The following is a 15875-nucleotide window of genomic DNA, read 5'->3' as shown; positions in this document are numbered from 1 at the left end:
ATTGAGTGCAGGGAAAAAGTAAGAGAGAGAACCATTGGTAGAAGGATCACTTGTCCCACAATTTTCTTGTCTCCCTGTCCCGGACCAATCAAACATCACAAAATAATATTAAAATATTAATTTATGTTTTTATAATTTTTCTTTTTAAATGAATGTAGCTCTATGATTGGCTTGGTACACCAAGTGGGACATGTGATCCCCATCCAAAACTATTGTTGGGGTTGAGAGAGATCTTGAAGCTGAAGTATTAGAAAATTTGAGAGCAATAATTTAACAGAAGCACCTTTATTAGGCCATGGGCCTAGTTACCATTACCGCAGCCCAACATTTTCGATAGCTAGGCCTCAGCCCATCTGGCTTCGTTCCTTGTTTGGCATGCCATATAAGGGAATGATCGAGTAAGCAAATACATCTATATCTATATATTATCTATGAAGAGGGATTCACTTACTCTAAGAGTAAGTTTTTTAAATTTACTCATCATCACAGCTATCAATTCTAGAGAAATCAAATGGTTTGAATTAGTGAGTATATCTAAATCATTAGATGTCCATAGAATTGATAGCTAGGATGAGGAGTATGTTTAAAAAATTTACACTTGGAGTAAGCAGATCCCTCCTCATTATCTATATCTATATATTAGTTGAAGAGGTTGATGTAATGTCTAAAATAGATTTCACCTTTGCTTGACACTTAGCATTTTCATGAGTAAATTTGTAATTTGATTTGCTTTTTAAAAAAGTAAAAGACGTTATATTATTCTAGCAATAAAATAATGAACAATCATTTCTTTGTATCCTCTTTTTTGTACCATCATCTCCTCTTATGAATGGCATATATATTAAACATTAGGATTTAATTTGGATATACTTTACAAATATTTTAGGTTTTCAAGCAAATATAAATTTTCATATCAACAAATTAAAGGCCACAGAGCACATTCGTGAAATTTCACACTTGTTAACTTAACAAATGATTCAAATGAGCAAATAAAAGGCCATATGTTAGATAAATCTCATATCCAAGATCTCTAAAATATACACTTTACAAATCAATGTTTACATACAAAAGAGTAAGCAAATACATCTATATCTATATATTATCTAAGGGTAGGGATCCACTTACTCTAAGAGTAAATTTTTTAAATTTACTCATCATCATAGCTATCAATTCTAGAGAAATCAAATGGTTTGAATTAGTGAGTAGATCTAAATCATTAGATGTCCACATAATTGATGGCTAGGATGAGGAGTATGTTTAAAAACTTTACACTTGGAGTAAGCAGATCCATCCTCATTATCTATATCTATATATTAATTGAAGAGGTTGATGTAATGTCTAAAATAGATTTCACATTTGCTTGACACTTAGCATTTTCATGAGTAAATTTGTAATTTGATTTGCTTTTTAAAAAGGTAAAAAACGTTATATTATTCTAGCAATAAAATAATGAACAATCATTTCTTTGTCTCCTCTTTTTTATACCATCATCTCCTCTTTTTTGTACCATCATCTCCTCTAATGAATGGCATATATATTAAACATTAGGATTTAATTTGGATATACTTTACAAATATTTTAGGTTTTCAAGCAAATATAAATTTTCATATCAACAAATTAAAGGCCACATAGCAAATTCGTGAAATTTCACACTTGTTAACTTAACAAATGATTCAAATGAGCAAATAAAAGGTCATATGTTAGATAAATCTCATATCCAAAATCTCTTAAATATACACTTTAAAAATCATTGTTTACATACAAAAGAGTAAGCAAATACATCTATATCTATATATTAATATCCACTTACTCTAAGAGTAAGTTTTTTAAATTTACTCATCATCATAGCCATCAATTCTAGAGAAATCAAATGGTTTGAATTAGTGAGTAGATCTAAATCATTAGATGTCCATAGAATTGATGACTACGATGAGGAGTATGTTTAAAAAATTTACACTTGGAGTAAGCAGATCTCTCCTCATTATCTATATCTATATATTAGTTGAAGAGGTTGATGTAATGTCGAAAATAGATTTCACCTTTGCTTGACACTTAGCATTTTCATGAGTAAATTTGTAATTTGATTTGCTTTTTAAAAATGTAAAAAAAACGTTATATTATTCTAGCAATAAAATAATGAACAATCATTTCTTTGTCTCCTCTTTTTTGTACCATCATCTCCTCTTATGAATGACATATATATTAAACATTAGGATTTAATTTGGATATACTTTACAAATATTTTAGGTTTTCAAGCAAATATAAATTGTCATTTCAACAAATTAAATGCCACAGAGCACATTCCTGAAATTTCACACTTGTTAACTTAACAAATGATTCAAATGAACAAATAAAAAGTCATATGTTAGATAAATCTCATATCCAAGATCTCTAAAATATACACTTTACAAATCATTTTTTACATACAAAAGATTTAAAATCAGTGGTTATAAAAACAAAGATCTCTAAAATATTATGAAATCATTAAAGACAACATAAATGTAGTGAATAAAAAACTTTTAATCCACACAAAAATGTCATCTTCTTTAAAAATGAAGATGAAATGGATGAAAGCCATTTTTTTTTTTTTATCTTTGCATAATAATGTTTATGTATCTGGAAATAAAAAATCCTATATGCTATTTTACTAAAAAACACATGAAACCCATACCCAAGATTAGTTTGCATGTTAACAAAGTAACAAATTGAAGGGTTTCATAGTGAGCACACAGAAAAATTTCATCTTTTATAGAAATGGAACAAATATTATGAAATCATTAAAGACAACATTAATGCAGTAAACAAAAAACTTTGAATCCACAAAAATGTTATCTTCTTTAAAAATGAAGACGAAATGGATGAAAGCCAAAGGAAAAATTTCATCTTCTTTAAAAAGTGAAGGTGAAAGGGGTGAAAGACAGAAGAAATGAAGATCGTTATAGTGAGAGCAGAATGGAAACCATGGTAGAGCAACGTAGTAAGTATTATTAAGCAATACCATTACCTTGAGATGAAGATTGTGTGAGAAGAAGTTGAGAGAAAGTGAAATGAAGAAGGAGAGAGAAGTAGATTGGGAGAAGAAGACGAAATGGAGATTTGGAGATAGAAGGTTTTACCCTTCATCTATTGCCATTTGAAATTGTGAAGTCACCTGCTCCACATGCAAGAGTCTATAACACAGACTTGTCTCTTCACTTCTTTTCTCTATAAAATTACTCTTGTAACTATGTATTTTTAGTTCATCTTCATAATGTCCAGACACACATAATATAACATATATGATTTTTTATTTTATTTCTAGATGCAGAAACATTATTATGCAAAGACAATGTTGTCCTTCAAAATGTCCAGATGTCAATCAATGGAGAAACCTATTGTAGACTTTTCACCAGCCCATTGTATTATAATACAGAAGATATAGATATATTGAGTGTGAATTTAAAATGTTGAGTTCGAATTTTTAAATATGAAATTACAATCAATATTTTAAACATAATTTTTTTCCATTTATAATAGTTGTATCAAACTCCTGATAGATCACTGATACGATCAAAAACCAAAATATTCCAGACTTATATTTTTTTCTTGTATATTATTTTCTATATTTTTTAATTTTGAAAATGCATGGGTATTGCACCATATGTAGTGCTTTATAAATCATACAAATTAAGCTTATATGGCAACCAATACCTTTTTTAGTTTGATGATAGAATTTGAAGGGGAAAATTGGATTTCTATTTTAATTTATAGTATGCAAAAACAAGCTATCATATAATTTTGGTCGTGAAGTCAATATATGCAATCTTATGTGATTATTGATGTTACACATTCGGCTTAGTGAAAAAAACTTCTAACATTTGAAAAACAAAAGTCCACTTAAGAACTACGCTTGAAACGCGCCGCATTGATTAGAGAACAAATCTCGAATGGTCATTTAAGATTTGAATTTCAAATTTAGATTTCACATTTATTAGACATCAAAAAATTGAAAGCAAAAACAATGGGAGACAATGACTCTGAAGAAGAACTTCAACACGATTCACCAAAAGAGGATCATGAATATGAGTCATATCCTGATGAAGAGGATTATGAAGACGATGAAGTATCCATTTATTCATCAACAGAGAATACTCCATCTTCTGTAAGGATCATAGCTTGTCTGAAAAGAAAAGAGGATATGAAACGTTTTGAGGAAACCGATGAATGCTTTATTTTGGACTTCGATCCTTCTGAATCACTTGAAGTGACAAAGCTTTCTTTGGATGACAACAATGATGATGATGATCTTTCTATTGTTGCTGAAAAGGGTCCAGTAAGTATAAATTATATTTTACTCATTACAAAAACACCTTATGTATAGTTTAATATTGATGAAACTTGGTATATGTTTTTATGACTCTTATTTTCAGAGTAGTTATGTAGAATTTTATAACGATACAGATGTAGTACAAAGAATTTATCATAGGCAAAAATCATTGCAAATTATAACATACCAGTGATTTAAATAATAATTAACTAAATTATAGATAAAATAATATTTTATTCTATTTGTCAAATGAAGTGAAATTGATTGAAGTCTTTGGGGCTGGTGGATTCCTATCCGGCTTCTTATGGCCGATGTGTTTGAACATGTGGATAGGAATACTATCAATCAGTAAATTTTACTCAAACTGTATCGTAAAATTAATTTCTTAACAAAAATTAATCTGTTGGTATTAGGATGTAACTTATGAGAATTAATTCTTATCCCAACGACCTCCCCATCCAAAAAATTTGAAGGGGGATTATCCTTCATAACTTTAAAAGAATCATGCAAACAGATAATTCATAACCACAATTATTATTTGTAAACCATAAAAAAATAACAAAATTACGACAATAAAGGAGAACATTAACTTAACAAATGATGGAACACAATAATACTAGAAAGGTAGCCTAGGATAATTTTAAAGAAACATTTCTAGAATCTTTGTAAGATTAAAGAATATAGGCAACTTCTACCACATCCCATATTTTCCCTCTATGCACACTTTCAGCATCTCCTCATGCAGAGAAAGAATACAGCTAACTATCCATAACATTTGGCTACTACGAATCTCTAACTAATTTTCCTCTAAAGCTTCCCTTATTACTAGATAGCACATACTGTTTGGGGAAAAGACCATTAAATACCAAGCAGCAAGCACCCAAATCTCTGTGTCTCCTCTTACTTGGAAGTATTACCATCATTAAAAAACAAAACTGCGACCCATTGCCACTTGTAAAAAGCATAGAGATTACACTTAATTATGTATCTAAACTAGACCACACAAATGTACATTACTAAATTGGAAGTAGAGAGTATTAATTACTGAAAACAAAAACAAAAAACAGTCACGTGAAAATTTATCTCCTCAGGATAAGATTTCTCCTGTATCCTAGCACTGATTGCCTTTACATACATAATAAATTGACAAATCCACTTCACTTCAGTCTCAATCTCTTGAATAACACAAAGTCACCTCAGAAAACCTCACCCAATACCCCAACCAAAACCATGCAATTGCAATTTTATCATCACCTAAACCTGCATATGTGTACTTGATGCTGTATACATAGCTGGTCCTAAACCCGGATATAAGATAAAAGGTTGGTTCGTTATTGTTGTATTCTTCCACATGCATTCCGACCTCTGAGTCAAATCAACTCACCATGGGTTCGAGTTGGGTCAGATCTGACTGAGCTCCCATAACCCAAGGCTTATCGTGTAGCCAGGTTGGCTAGCAGGTTAGAGTAAATTAAAAAAAATGAAACACAAATCAGTGAAATAAGAACTCGCCGTGTAAATTTTCTTCAACAATTATGAAATATCCTAACTATGATGATTGAAACAGTTTTCACTATAAATCAAGTTTGAAACATAGAAACAACCTTGAGGAAGAGGGTGATTGACTAAGATTTGAGATTAGAATACTTTAGGGTTCTTTAATATCTACTACTTTTTTTAGATTATATTTTCTAAAATGAAGCTCAAAATTTATAAGCTCACTCACTCTCATCTTCGCTTAAATGAACTTACAAAAAAAAACAGAGAGATTTTTTCTCTCTCTAGAAACAGAACAATGATAAAATGAACAACGCATTGAATTTTTTTACCCAAAATGACCACATTTGAAGAAGAAGAAAAAAAGTTTCTCAAACCTTCAACAAAAACAAAACTAATTAACTTTTTCTATCTCTTTCTCACCTCAACAGCAAAAAACCGCGTCCTCTTTAAGCGTTTCATTGAGTTGAACACAAAACCCTAGCTACACCAAAAAAATATGGAAAAAATGAAAAACAAATTAGTAACTCAAATAATCGAATCGAAAAAATTAAAATTGGGTATAACCTTTCAGCATGAAACAACAATGCAGAACCATAACAACAAAAAGTGAAGAAAGAAAAAATTGACAGTACCGATTAAAAGGTTTTGTGTTTTCTAGCTGAATCTGAAGAGAGAGTTTTGAGATGAAAATGAAATAAGTGTGAGTGAGAGAGAGAGTGAGAAATGAAAGTGATTTTGGATTTTAATTTGTTTTTGCATGAAATGGATTTTCTCGTTAGAACAAAAAATTAGAAATGGAAAATTTTGTTGAGCTGGCACAGCTTTTGGGGATTGAGATTTTTGGTGCTGGGTTTTTTGGATTAAATGACAGAACTGCACTCGTTGACTCGTCTTTTATTGGTTTTGGGTGGTTGTTGCATCGTGTGTATAGTTGGGATTTTCATTTGGTAAAACCAAATAATAGAATAAATTTATGAACATAAATATTATTGTAATTGTAATAGACTGTGTGTAAAAAATTTATACACAGTTAGTATATTATCCGTTATTCATTTGCATTAATTTTATATAAGAGTCGATAGTAATTAAAATGAAACAATAGATAATATAATAATAATATAAAAATTTGTTACACGATTGGTGCATACATTTTTCTAAAATATTATTATTTATAAAATATAACAAATTATTCTCTAAGTAATTATATTTCAAATAATTATTCAGTCCAAAGTTTAAATCTTTATTGTGATTTTTATAATATTATTTTTTTCATTTATAAACTAGTTTTGATTAAAATGATAAAAAATTAAAAAAACATGGCACAAAATAATAATAAAAAATGTATGGTAAATAAGACAAATATTTGCCTCTCACTCACCATTTCTTCACTTTCATCTTCTTCCTTTGCCTCTCACATCGGGTAAATAAGACAAATATTTGCCTCATTAGAAAATCTTGTTGCTATATGTTACAATTGATCCAATTTGCAATGTGTTTTTTTCCTTTTGTTTTCAAATGGGGTATTACGTCTTTTAGTGGTTCTTTGATTTTTCTGTTATGGTTAGATTTCAATTGTATTTTAGATGTTAGGTTTCAGAAACCAATGGTTTTTTATCATAGGTAAAGATGTTCTGTTGGTTTATAATTGTGATTTAAATAATCGTTATAATTTTAATTTTCACATTGTTGGGTTTATTCAAGTGTGAAGTCCCACATTGGATATGCGTGGAGGAGTGAAAGAGTTTATAAGAAGGAAAGACCCATGAAACTAATGCCTCAAGGTTTTGGTTCAAGACGTGGTGTCTCACTTGTGGCTCTCCACTCTTCCCATACCCATGTAACAATGGAACTCGCCGGTGGTTGGAGGCTCTCCGGTAGCAATCTGGTCCAACAAGTGGTATCAGAGCCGATGGTTCGGCTAGGACATGGTGGACTCAAGGGGGAGCGGACCGGAAAGTGTGTGGTACCCACACTTGAGGGGGAGATTGTTGGGTTTATTCAAGTGTGAAGTCCCACATTGGATATGCGGGGAGGAGTGAAAGAGTTTATAAGAAAGAAAGACTCATGAAACTAATGCCTTAAGGTTTTGGTTTAAGACGTGGTGTCTCACTTGTGACTCTTCACTCTTCCCATACTCATGTAACAATGGAACTCCCCAGTGGTTGGAGGCTCCCGGTCGCAGTCCGGTCCAACACACATTATCTATTATTATTTTGTGCCATGGTTTTCAATTTTTTTATCATTTTAATCAAAAATAGTTTATAAATGAAAAAAATAATATTATAAAAATCACAATAAAGATTTAAACTTTGAACTGAATAGTTATTTGAAATATAATTACTCGGAAAATAATTTGTTATATTTTATAAATAATAATATTTTAGAAAAAATGTATGCACTGATCGTGTAACAAATTTTTATATTATTATTATATTGTCTATTGTTTAATTTTAATTACTATTAACTCTTATATAAAAGTAATGCAAATGAATAACGGATAATATACTAACTGTGTATAAAGTTTTTACACAAGTCTATTACAATTATAATAATATTTATATTCATAAATTTATTCTATTATTCGGTTTTACCAAATGAAAATCCCAACTATGCACACGATGCAACTACCACCCAAAACCAATAAAAGACGAGTCAACAAGTGCAGTTCCATCATTTAATCTAAAAAACTCAGCACCAAAAATCTCAGTCCGTCCTCAAAAGTTGTGTCAGCTCAACAAAATTTTCCATTTCTAATATTTTGTTCTAACCAGAAAATCCATTTCATGCAAAAACAAATTAAAATCCAAAATCACTTTCATTTCTCACTCTCTCTCACTCACTTATTTCGTTTTCATCTCAAAACCCTCTCTTCAGATTCAGCCAGAAAACACAAAACCTTTTAGTCGGTACTGTCAATTTTTTCTTTCTTCACTTTCTGTTGTTATTGTTCTGCATTGTTGTTTCATGCAGAAAGGTTATACCATATTTTAATTTTTTTTGAATCAATTATTTGAGTTACTAATTTGTTTTTCATTTTTTCAATTTTTTTTGGTGTAGCTAGGGTTTTGTGTTCAACTCGGTGAAACACTTAAAGAGGATGCAGTTTTTTGCTGTTGAGATAAGAAAGAGGTAGAAAAAGTTAATTAGTTTTGTTTTTGTTGAAAGTTTGAGAAACTTTTTTTTTTCTTCTTCAAATGTGGTCATTTTGGGTAAAAAAAATTCAATGCATTGTATATATAGGGACATCATATCCATGCATCTGCCAATTTGAAGGAACTGTACAAGTTTGTGGAAAGTAATTAGACGTAGATGAAATACTAGTGATCATAAAAATGACATCATTCAATTCACAGGAAAGGATTAAAAAAGTATACGGATGATAATACAAACAAATAAAACAAGCAATAAGAGAACAACATCTCCTATAAGATGAATTCATTAACCAAGCCCAAATGATCCATAAAAACCACACGTGTAACTAGGAAAATGCTGTGGCCTGTTATGTGTAGCTATCCGATCTTTCTGAATATTAGTGACAAACACCTGCCAAAAACCAGGGCAAGAATCCAAAGGGAAGTCGGGTACTGCTCTATACTTCTTTCCCTTTCAAAGACAGACCTATAGTTCAATCCAAAACCCTTTGGTACACAATTATATATGAACATAATGATGAATTTGATAGAGCACATTTTTACAAGAAAAATCAAATTATAGAGCACTTTCTAACAAAACAAAAGCAAATACTACAGTTGGAATATCTGTTACTGGCCTACGACACAGCAAGAGAGTTATACACTGCATGTAAATTAATGGTTATGAAATATATGAGCATAAATATACACTTACCAGGCAAAAATTTCCACTCCAAATCCTGGAAATCACTTTCAAAAATTTTATCAGGGACAGTGTTGGACTGTCAGCAAGGAAAAATTTCCAATGCCCAGACAAGGACTTAACAAATGGTAAGTCTTTGACCCAAAATGCACAACAATCAAGAGCTTCATCAATAGCATCATCATTCCAAACAGCAGATTTTGAAACCAAATGATCCACCTGGTTGCGTTTATACCAATATTTAAGAGATCCTACACATGACAAGATTCCAATTTATCCAAAAGAAAAGGAAACAAAGATATCAGAAACATAAACACTGATGATTTTGATGTAATTTAAATCCATAAATTGCTTAATTCATAGAGTAAATTTACAAACTTTACTCACTAATTATCAGTTTCAAAAACTACGATCATAGATTATTAAAGCATCACCCTGAAAATCAACTAAACCCATCTTCTGTTTCTAAAGACAAATAAACTCTACACAGCATTGAAATGAATTTATTCACACTCACTATTCAAATATCTAAAATAAATGAAGATTTTTTTAATGATAAAGAGATCATTTAAAAAAACATGAATTCAGAATGCAAATATTGTATATCCTATTAGACAAACACAACCCCATGTAAATGAATTCCACTTTATCAAACTGATATAGAATCATAAACCAAAATCAACACAAAAAAATGACAATAACCACTAAAAGTTTGAACAACAAAAAAATACAAAAACCTAAAATAGTGAATTGAAAAATGGACCTTCAACAGAGTCACGGCAATGCAGGGTAACATGTGATTCTCTTTTTCTCCATTTGATGAAAGAAGGATCCTCCCAAACTCTGTAACCAGAATCTGGAGAAAGAACAAGTGGTCCCACCAAAGAACTCATCACAAAATAAACCTATGAATCAGTGCTTTTGGGTACTAAGAGAGAAGAAGAAGAAAATAACTGTTTTATCAAACAACAAAGCCAATGGAATTATGGAAATATCACATTTGTTGCCTATTTATGCCTTCCAGCGGAGGAATCTAAACCCATCTCTCTTATTTTTATAATAACACGTTTTCAATTAACTTCAGTCATTATCACTTTTCTTAATTTTTAAAACTTATTATGAAATTTTAATATTACTCTTTAATCAATAGTTTTATTGTTAACAACAAAAATAGAGATAATCAATACTTTTAATAAGATCAAATAGAATAAGGAAAAATATGACATAAAATATCTTACAAAAAATATGATTTTAGATTGTAGTCTTAAGGATAAGAGTGGATATTATTTATGAGAGTGAGGTCACTTATGTCATGGAAAGTGAGTTTGACCTTAAATTAGACAAATAGTTGAAGACCAATTTCTTCTTAGATTTTTGTTAACTATTGAAGTTACTCATGTGAGTAATAAATGTTACACTTTGGAATTTGTCTTTAATGCTAACATCACTTTCCCCTTTTAACCATCAAAAGTCCATCTTGAATTACACGAGTACTTAACAAGATAATTGAAACTAATAATGGAGATTCCAAATTTGTATGGCTGAAGGTATGTAGTTTATTTTTTATTTTTTGAATAGAAACTAAAGATAAAATAAAATGAATTTAAAGTAATCTTCATGTTCTAAATCCTAGAATAGATGCTAAGAAACCTTGGTAATAGGAGTAAACCAAATGATATTGAGGGTTATCCAAACTAAATTTCAGGGTAGAGTTTTGACAGGCACATGGAAAATCATCATTCAAACATTGTGCACAAATGTGCTATATCATCATTCACATGCTAAAAAAATTAACACCTAATCATCAACACAGTCAACCAAAAGAGAAAGAAACTGTTTCCTATATAGGAATACTTAAGCTGTTGTGGTAACCTATTCAGAGGCCTCAACTAATGCATTTTGCTGTACAACAATATGAACTCAGCTCTAGTTTTTTTACTCATTTCCTTCACTAGAAGTTGGCCATGTTGCAGTTGGGGCCTGGTTTGTTTCGGTAGAAGTAGGCCATGATGATGTTGGAGCCTGGTTTGTTTCAGTAGATGTAGGCCATGATGATGTTGCAGCCTGGTTTGTTTCAGTAGAAGTAGGCCATGATGATTTTGGAGTCTGGTTTGTTTCAGTAGAAGTAGGCCATGGAGTTCTTGGTGCCTGGTTTGTTTCAGTAGAAGTACGCAATGGAGTTGTTGGGGCCTGGTCCCCTCCTGCTCTTCCACGAGGTTTCCGGAAATGCTTGTCGTTGAACGATTCAGCAACGTCTGGATACTTCTTCCGTACTAGGTTTTCCAGGCACTTCCTGTAGGAAAAGTCCTCCTTTTTACCATTCTTTAAAACCACATACATGCATCTACTTTCCTGAAAATTGCTGTGTCTGCTAACCTGTAAAAACAAGCCCAACATTGACAAAGACAGACACATTAATATTCTCAGTATGCATAGATGCAAAGCATAAGCTGAAAACTTTCCCAAACATGTAGATGAAAGGGAAAAAGGTCAACAATATAATCACAAGGTTCAAATCCTGAAATTTAGGTAGGAAGACATTTTTATCTTAGGGTAACCATGACGAGATCAGTTATAATTGCAACTAAAAGCTAAAAGGAGAACAAAGGAGAAGTGAAGGATACCATGACATAATCAATTCCATCACCCATTTTGGTTTCTTTATCTGGATGGTGTTCAAAGACATTCTCAAGCACAAATGCTTGATCCTCTGCCGCCAGCGGATCCCCATCATTGTACCTTCACAGACGAATACATTATTACTTTATTAGAAATTAAGATGAAATGACCTATGATACAAATTTCATATATGTGGGGAAGGAAAAAATGAAAGTACAGAAGGGGCAACTATTGAAATTAACAAATAAAGCTCATATAAGGGCAGAAAATCAAAGCTATCATAGCAGCTGGTAGCTTGTTCACACCAAAAACATAACTCCTAACATAATTACTGAGGCAGCTTGCAATTAATGTAGCTGAAATGTGAGACAACAAAAAGGTTGGGTATAAACTGACCATAGGGTTAAGATCTCAAACATTCTCTTGCAAATTCATTTTAGACTTACCCTTCTTGTTGCATGATACGTCTGATTGACTGCATAATAGAATCAATATCCTTACGAACTTCCTGTTCTTCAGGTGTGTACATTGGAGGTGGTGGTCTGGGCGGGCGATTCATATTTCTCCAGTCACCTGCATTTGAACCCCGTCCTTGTGAACCTTCAAAGCGGTTTTTCTTGAATGATTCTCTGCCCTGCTTTCCCCATTGAAAGCTTTTGTCGCTGTCAGAATTAGCTGAAGCGACTTGTGAGTCCCATCCTTGAGAACTTGCAGCCTGATTTGACTCATTTTTGGGATCCCATGATTGGCTTTCTGCGGATTTGGGTTTTCCCCATTGAAAGTTTTTGTCAGGGCCAGAATTTGCAGAAGCGATTTGCGAGTCCCATCCTTGGGAACTTGCAGCTTGATTTGACTCGTTTTGGGAACCCCATGCTGGGTTTTCTGAGGATTTGTTGAAATTACTTTCCCAAGCATTAGACCTAGAAGAGTCTTTTTGTCTAACATCAGCTCCAACATTTGATTCTGCTTTCAACTTAGCGGAGCCCCAAGAATCCTCTTGGGCTCTTTCTGACCCGCTATCTTGTATTTCACTTTTACTTCTTCCCCAAGCAGACCAATCATTTGACTTCGTTTTTTTCTGGTCTGTATTTGCATCCCAAGCATTAGACTTAGATGCTTCTTCTTGGATAACTTTGGATCCAACCTTAGATTCAGCATTCCATTTCCAGGAGCTCCCAGAATCCTCTTGGGATCTATCAAACCCACCACCTTGCACTTCAGATTTCTTTCCTCCCCACCCTGACCATTCATTTGATGGTGTTTTTGCTTGGTTGGCTTTTGCATCCCAAGCACCAGGCTTGGAAGAGTCATCTTGGATAACACTAGCTTTCCTCTGACCAGAGTTCCAAGAATCCTCTTGGACTCGTCCGGACCCACCATCTTGTATTTCAGATTTCTTTCCTCCCCAGTCCAACGAATCCTTCGACTTTGTTTTTGTTTGGTTGGTGTTAGCATCCCATGCACCAGGCTTAGAAGAGTCTTCTTGGGCAACATTAGCTTTCTTATTACCACAGCTCCAAGAATCCTCTTCTGCTCTTTTAAACCCGACATCTTGTATTTCCGATTTCTTGCCTCCCCATGCCGTCCAATCATTTGACTTTGTTTTTGTTTGGTTGGTGTCTGCATCCCAAGAACCAGACTTAGGATCTTCTTGGGTAACATTAGCTTTCCTCTGACCAGAGCTCCAAGAATCCTCTTGGGCTCTATCAGAACTGCCATCTTGAGTTTCAGATTTGTTACCTCCCCAGGCCAACCAATCATTAGACTTTGTGTCTGTTTTCTTTGTATTGGCATCCCAAGCATTGGACCTAGAAGAGTCTTCTTTGACAACATCAGTTTTCTGCTTTCCGGAACTCCAAGAATCCTCCTTGGCATTTTCAGATACACCTTCAGCTTTATTTGATCCCCAACCAGACCAATCATTGGATTTTGTTTCATTCTTATTTCCATTTATATCCCAACCATTGGAAGTTGAACCATTCGGTAGTTCACAGTTCTCTTCAAAGACTGCATCATCAAAACCAGACGTATGCTGGGGAGACATGCCCCAATCCATATTCTCATCTTCTAGCAAATCATCAATGTCTTCACCCAAACAAGCATTTTTTTCTTCTTCTCCACTGGTGAAGTCTTTCACCATGTAAAGAAAATTGTATACATCCATCCCTCTATTTTCGCTGGACTTTATCTGCAAAAGAAAAAATAAACATTAAAATAACATTCAAAGAACTCCAACAAGTAATATCACCCATCAAGTCCAATATTAAATTTGAATATAATCAAGTACCTCTTTCGCATTCCATACGACATCAAATTTTGAACCTGTACCCACAGCCACATGTTTGCCCCATGAACAGGAGGCAACTACACTTGATAAAGAATCTGTATGGAACTTTTCAGCAGCTCGCTCGAAACATTTTCGAGGTGTCTGCATAATCGCATTAGAATTTATGACAAAAACACAATGATACAACTCATGATTAAGGAATTGGCAACCAAGGCAAGTCACTTACAAAAAGTGTCGCATCAGTAAATGGTACTTGGATGTTTAGTTGTCGTGCCAGTGCTTTATATCCTCCCGTGTTAAAGCCCACCAAATTCCCACCGCAAGTCATGCTACTTGCTAAGAGAATGAGATGCTCCCGAAGGAGACCTTTGGCTACCATTTTTACTGACGTGGCAAGACGCTGCAGGCAGCCACAAATGGTTAAAAGACGGGTAGAACCATAATGAGGAGATACTATAAAGTAGATGATTTTCAAACCACTTTCATGGAACAATACTCAATAAACGATGACATCACTCTCACAATATTAGTACCATAAGAATGAACACTTTTTTCTATAGAAGAAACGACATTGAACGGAAAAGAGAAGTATAACTTACAAGAGGATAAGAAACACTCCAACACAGTTGAAAATTAAACACAATAAAAAAGGGAAATAAATAAGTATGAAGCAAGTCTTCTCATTCCCTCTGCAAATAAGGGACAGCAACATGCTTGAAGCAGCCATGAGCATTAGAGATGTCTGAAATCGAACTAGGGGACAACAAGCATCCTTGAAAATATGAACTTAAGCTCCAACAGTCCAAATGAACACACATCAGAGGACAGCAAAAAGTGCAGAGTCAAAAATCACAGATTCCTATAGTAAAAATAGAGGGGGAAATTGACAGGGTATACTTTTGGATTCATCCTACAGGCAACCCCACTGAAGTAAACTATAAGCTTTATGCTATTTTTAGCAGTGAGTTTAGAAATAGGAAATAATGTATTAAACTCAGCATTGGATATCAGTTCATGCACCAGCAAAAGTAATCCCAACAGTTTGGCAGCTGAAGAAAGGAGTCGGAAGCATACAGTTTAGAATTTTAATTTAACTCAAATGCTTGGAACTTCAAATTGGAATTTAAGTGCAAATATGCTTCTAAACAGAGCATATAACTTTATAGAGTAATTTACCAGTTACCACTACTTTAGGTCGAAATAGAGGCTACTATGTTCTTCATTTTTATTGCGACTAGGACACTTACATAAGGAAACTATTAATTAAATAAATGAACTCCCCATTATAAAATTATATCCAGAACTCCTGTTAATAAATTTTTAAAAATA

General features: G+C 32.9%; 2 protein-coding genes across 3 annotated transcripts in view; both read right to left on the bottom strand.

Annotated features, from left to right (window-relative positions):
- Window positions 9140-10605, bottom strand: LOC109328089. 2 transcript variants are annotated; one of them, XM_019561357.1, is made up of 3 exons: window positions 10404-10599; window positions 9653-9891; window positions 9140-9424 (listed from the first exon to the last, which is right to left on the bottom strand). In XM_019561357.1, exons 1-3 carry the CDS (start codon window positions 10531-10533, stop codon window positions 9413-9415), a joined length of 381 nt encoding a protein of 126 aa, XP_019416902.1. In that variant the 5' UTR covers window positions 10534-10599; the 3' UTR covers window positions 9140-9412. The 2 variants fall into 2 exon arrangements, with proteins under 2 accessions (XP_019416902.1, XP_019416901.1); XM_019561356.1 differs by having other exon boundaries at window positions 9141-9409; window positions 10404-10605.
- The window catches only part of LOC109327709 (DNA-directed RNA polymerase V subunit 1-like), a gene marked incomplete at its 5' end in the record, with an annotated part of 4842 nt that continues 389 nt past the window's right edge, over window positions 11423-15875 (bottom strand). Inside the window, 5 exons of the mRNA XM_019560873.1 lie at window positions 11423-12016; window positions 12265-12379; window positions 12706-14447; window positions 14547-14687; window positions 14773-14946. Of these exons, the coding sequence (XP_019416418.1) occupies window positions 11576-12016; window positions 12265-12379; window positions 12706-14447; window positions 14547-14687; window positions 14773-14946 (2613 nt within the window). The remainder of the gene's footprint in view (window positions 12017-12264; window positions 12380-12705; window positions 14448-14546; window positions 14688-14772; window positions 14947-15875) is intronic.

This window comes from Lupinus angustifolius, chromosome LG15 (assembly GCF_001865875.1).
Source record: "Lupinus angustifolius cultivar Tanjil chromosome LG15, LupAngTanjil_v1.0, whole genome shotgun sequence".
Classification (NCBI taxonomy): domain Eukaryota; kingdom Viridiplantae; phylum Streptophyta; class Magnoliopsida; order Fabales; family Fabaceae; genus Lupinus; species Lupinus angustifolius.
The sequence above is the reverse complement of the archived record's forward strand: the minus strand, read 5'-3'. Positions and strand labels throughout refer to the sequence as shown.

Bases quoted from the DNA above. Each gene is read 5' to 3' on its own strand.
- LOC109328089 (XM_019561356.1), bottom strand. From the start codon at position 10,533: ATGAGTTCTTTGGTGGGACCACTTGTTCTTTCTCCAGATTCTGGTTAC. The intron at 9,892-10,403 runs GTCCATTTTTCA...TGTCATGTGTAG, and splicing joins TTGCCGTGACTCTGTTGAAG to GATCTCTTAAATATTGGTAT. The intron at 9,410-9,652 runs GTAAGTGTATAT...TGTCTTTGAAAG, and splicing joins GGAGTGGAAATTTTTGCCTG to GGAAAGAAGTATAGAGCAGT.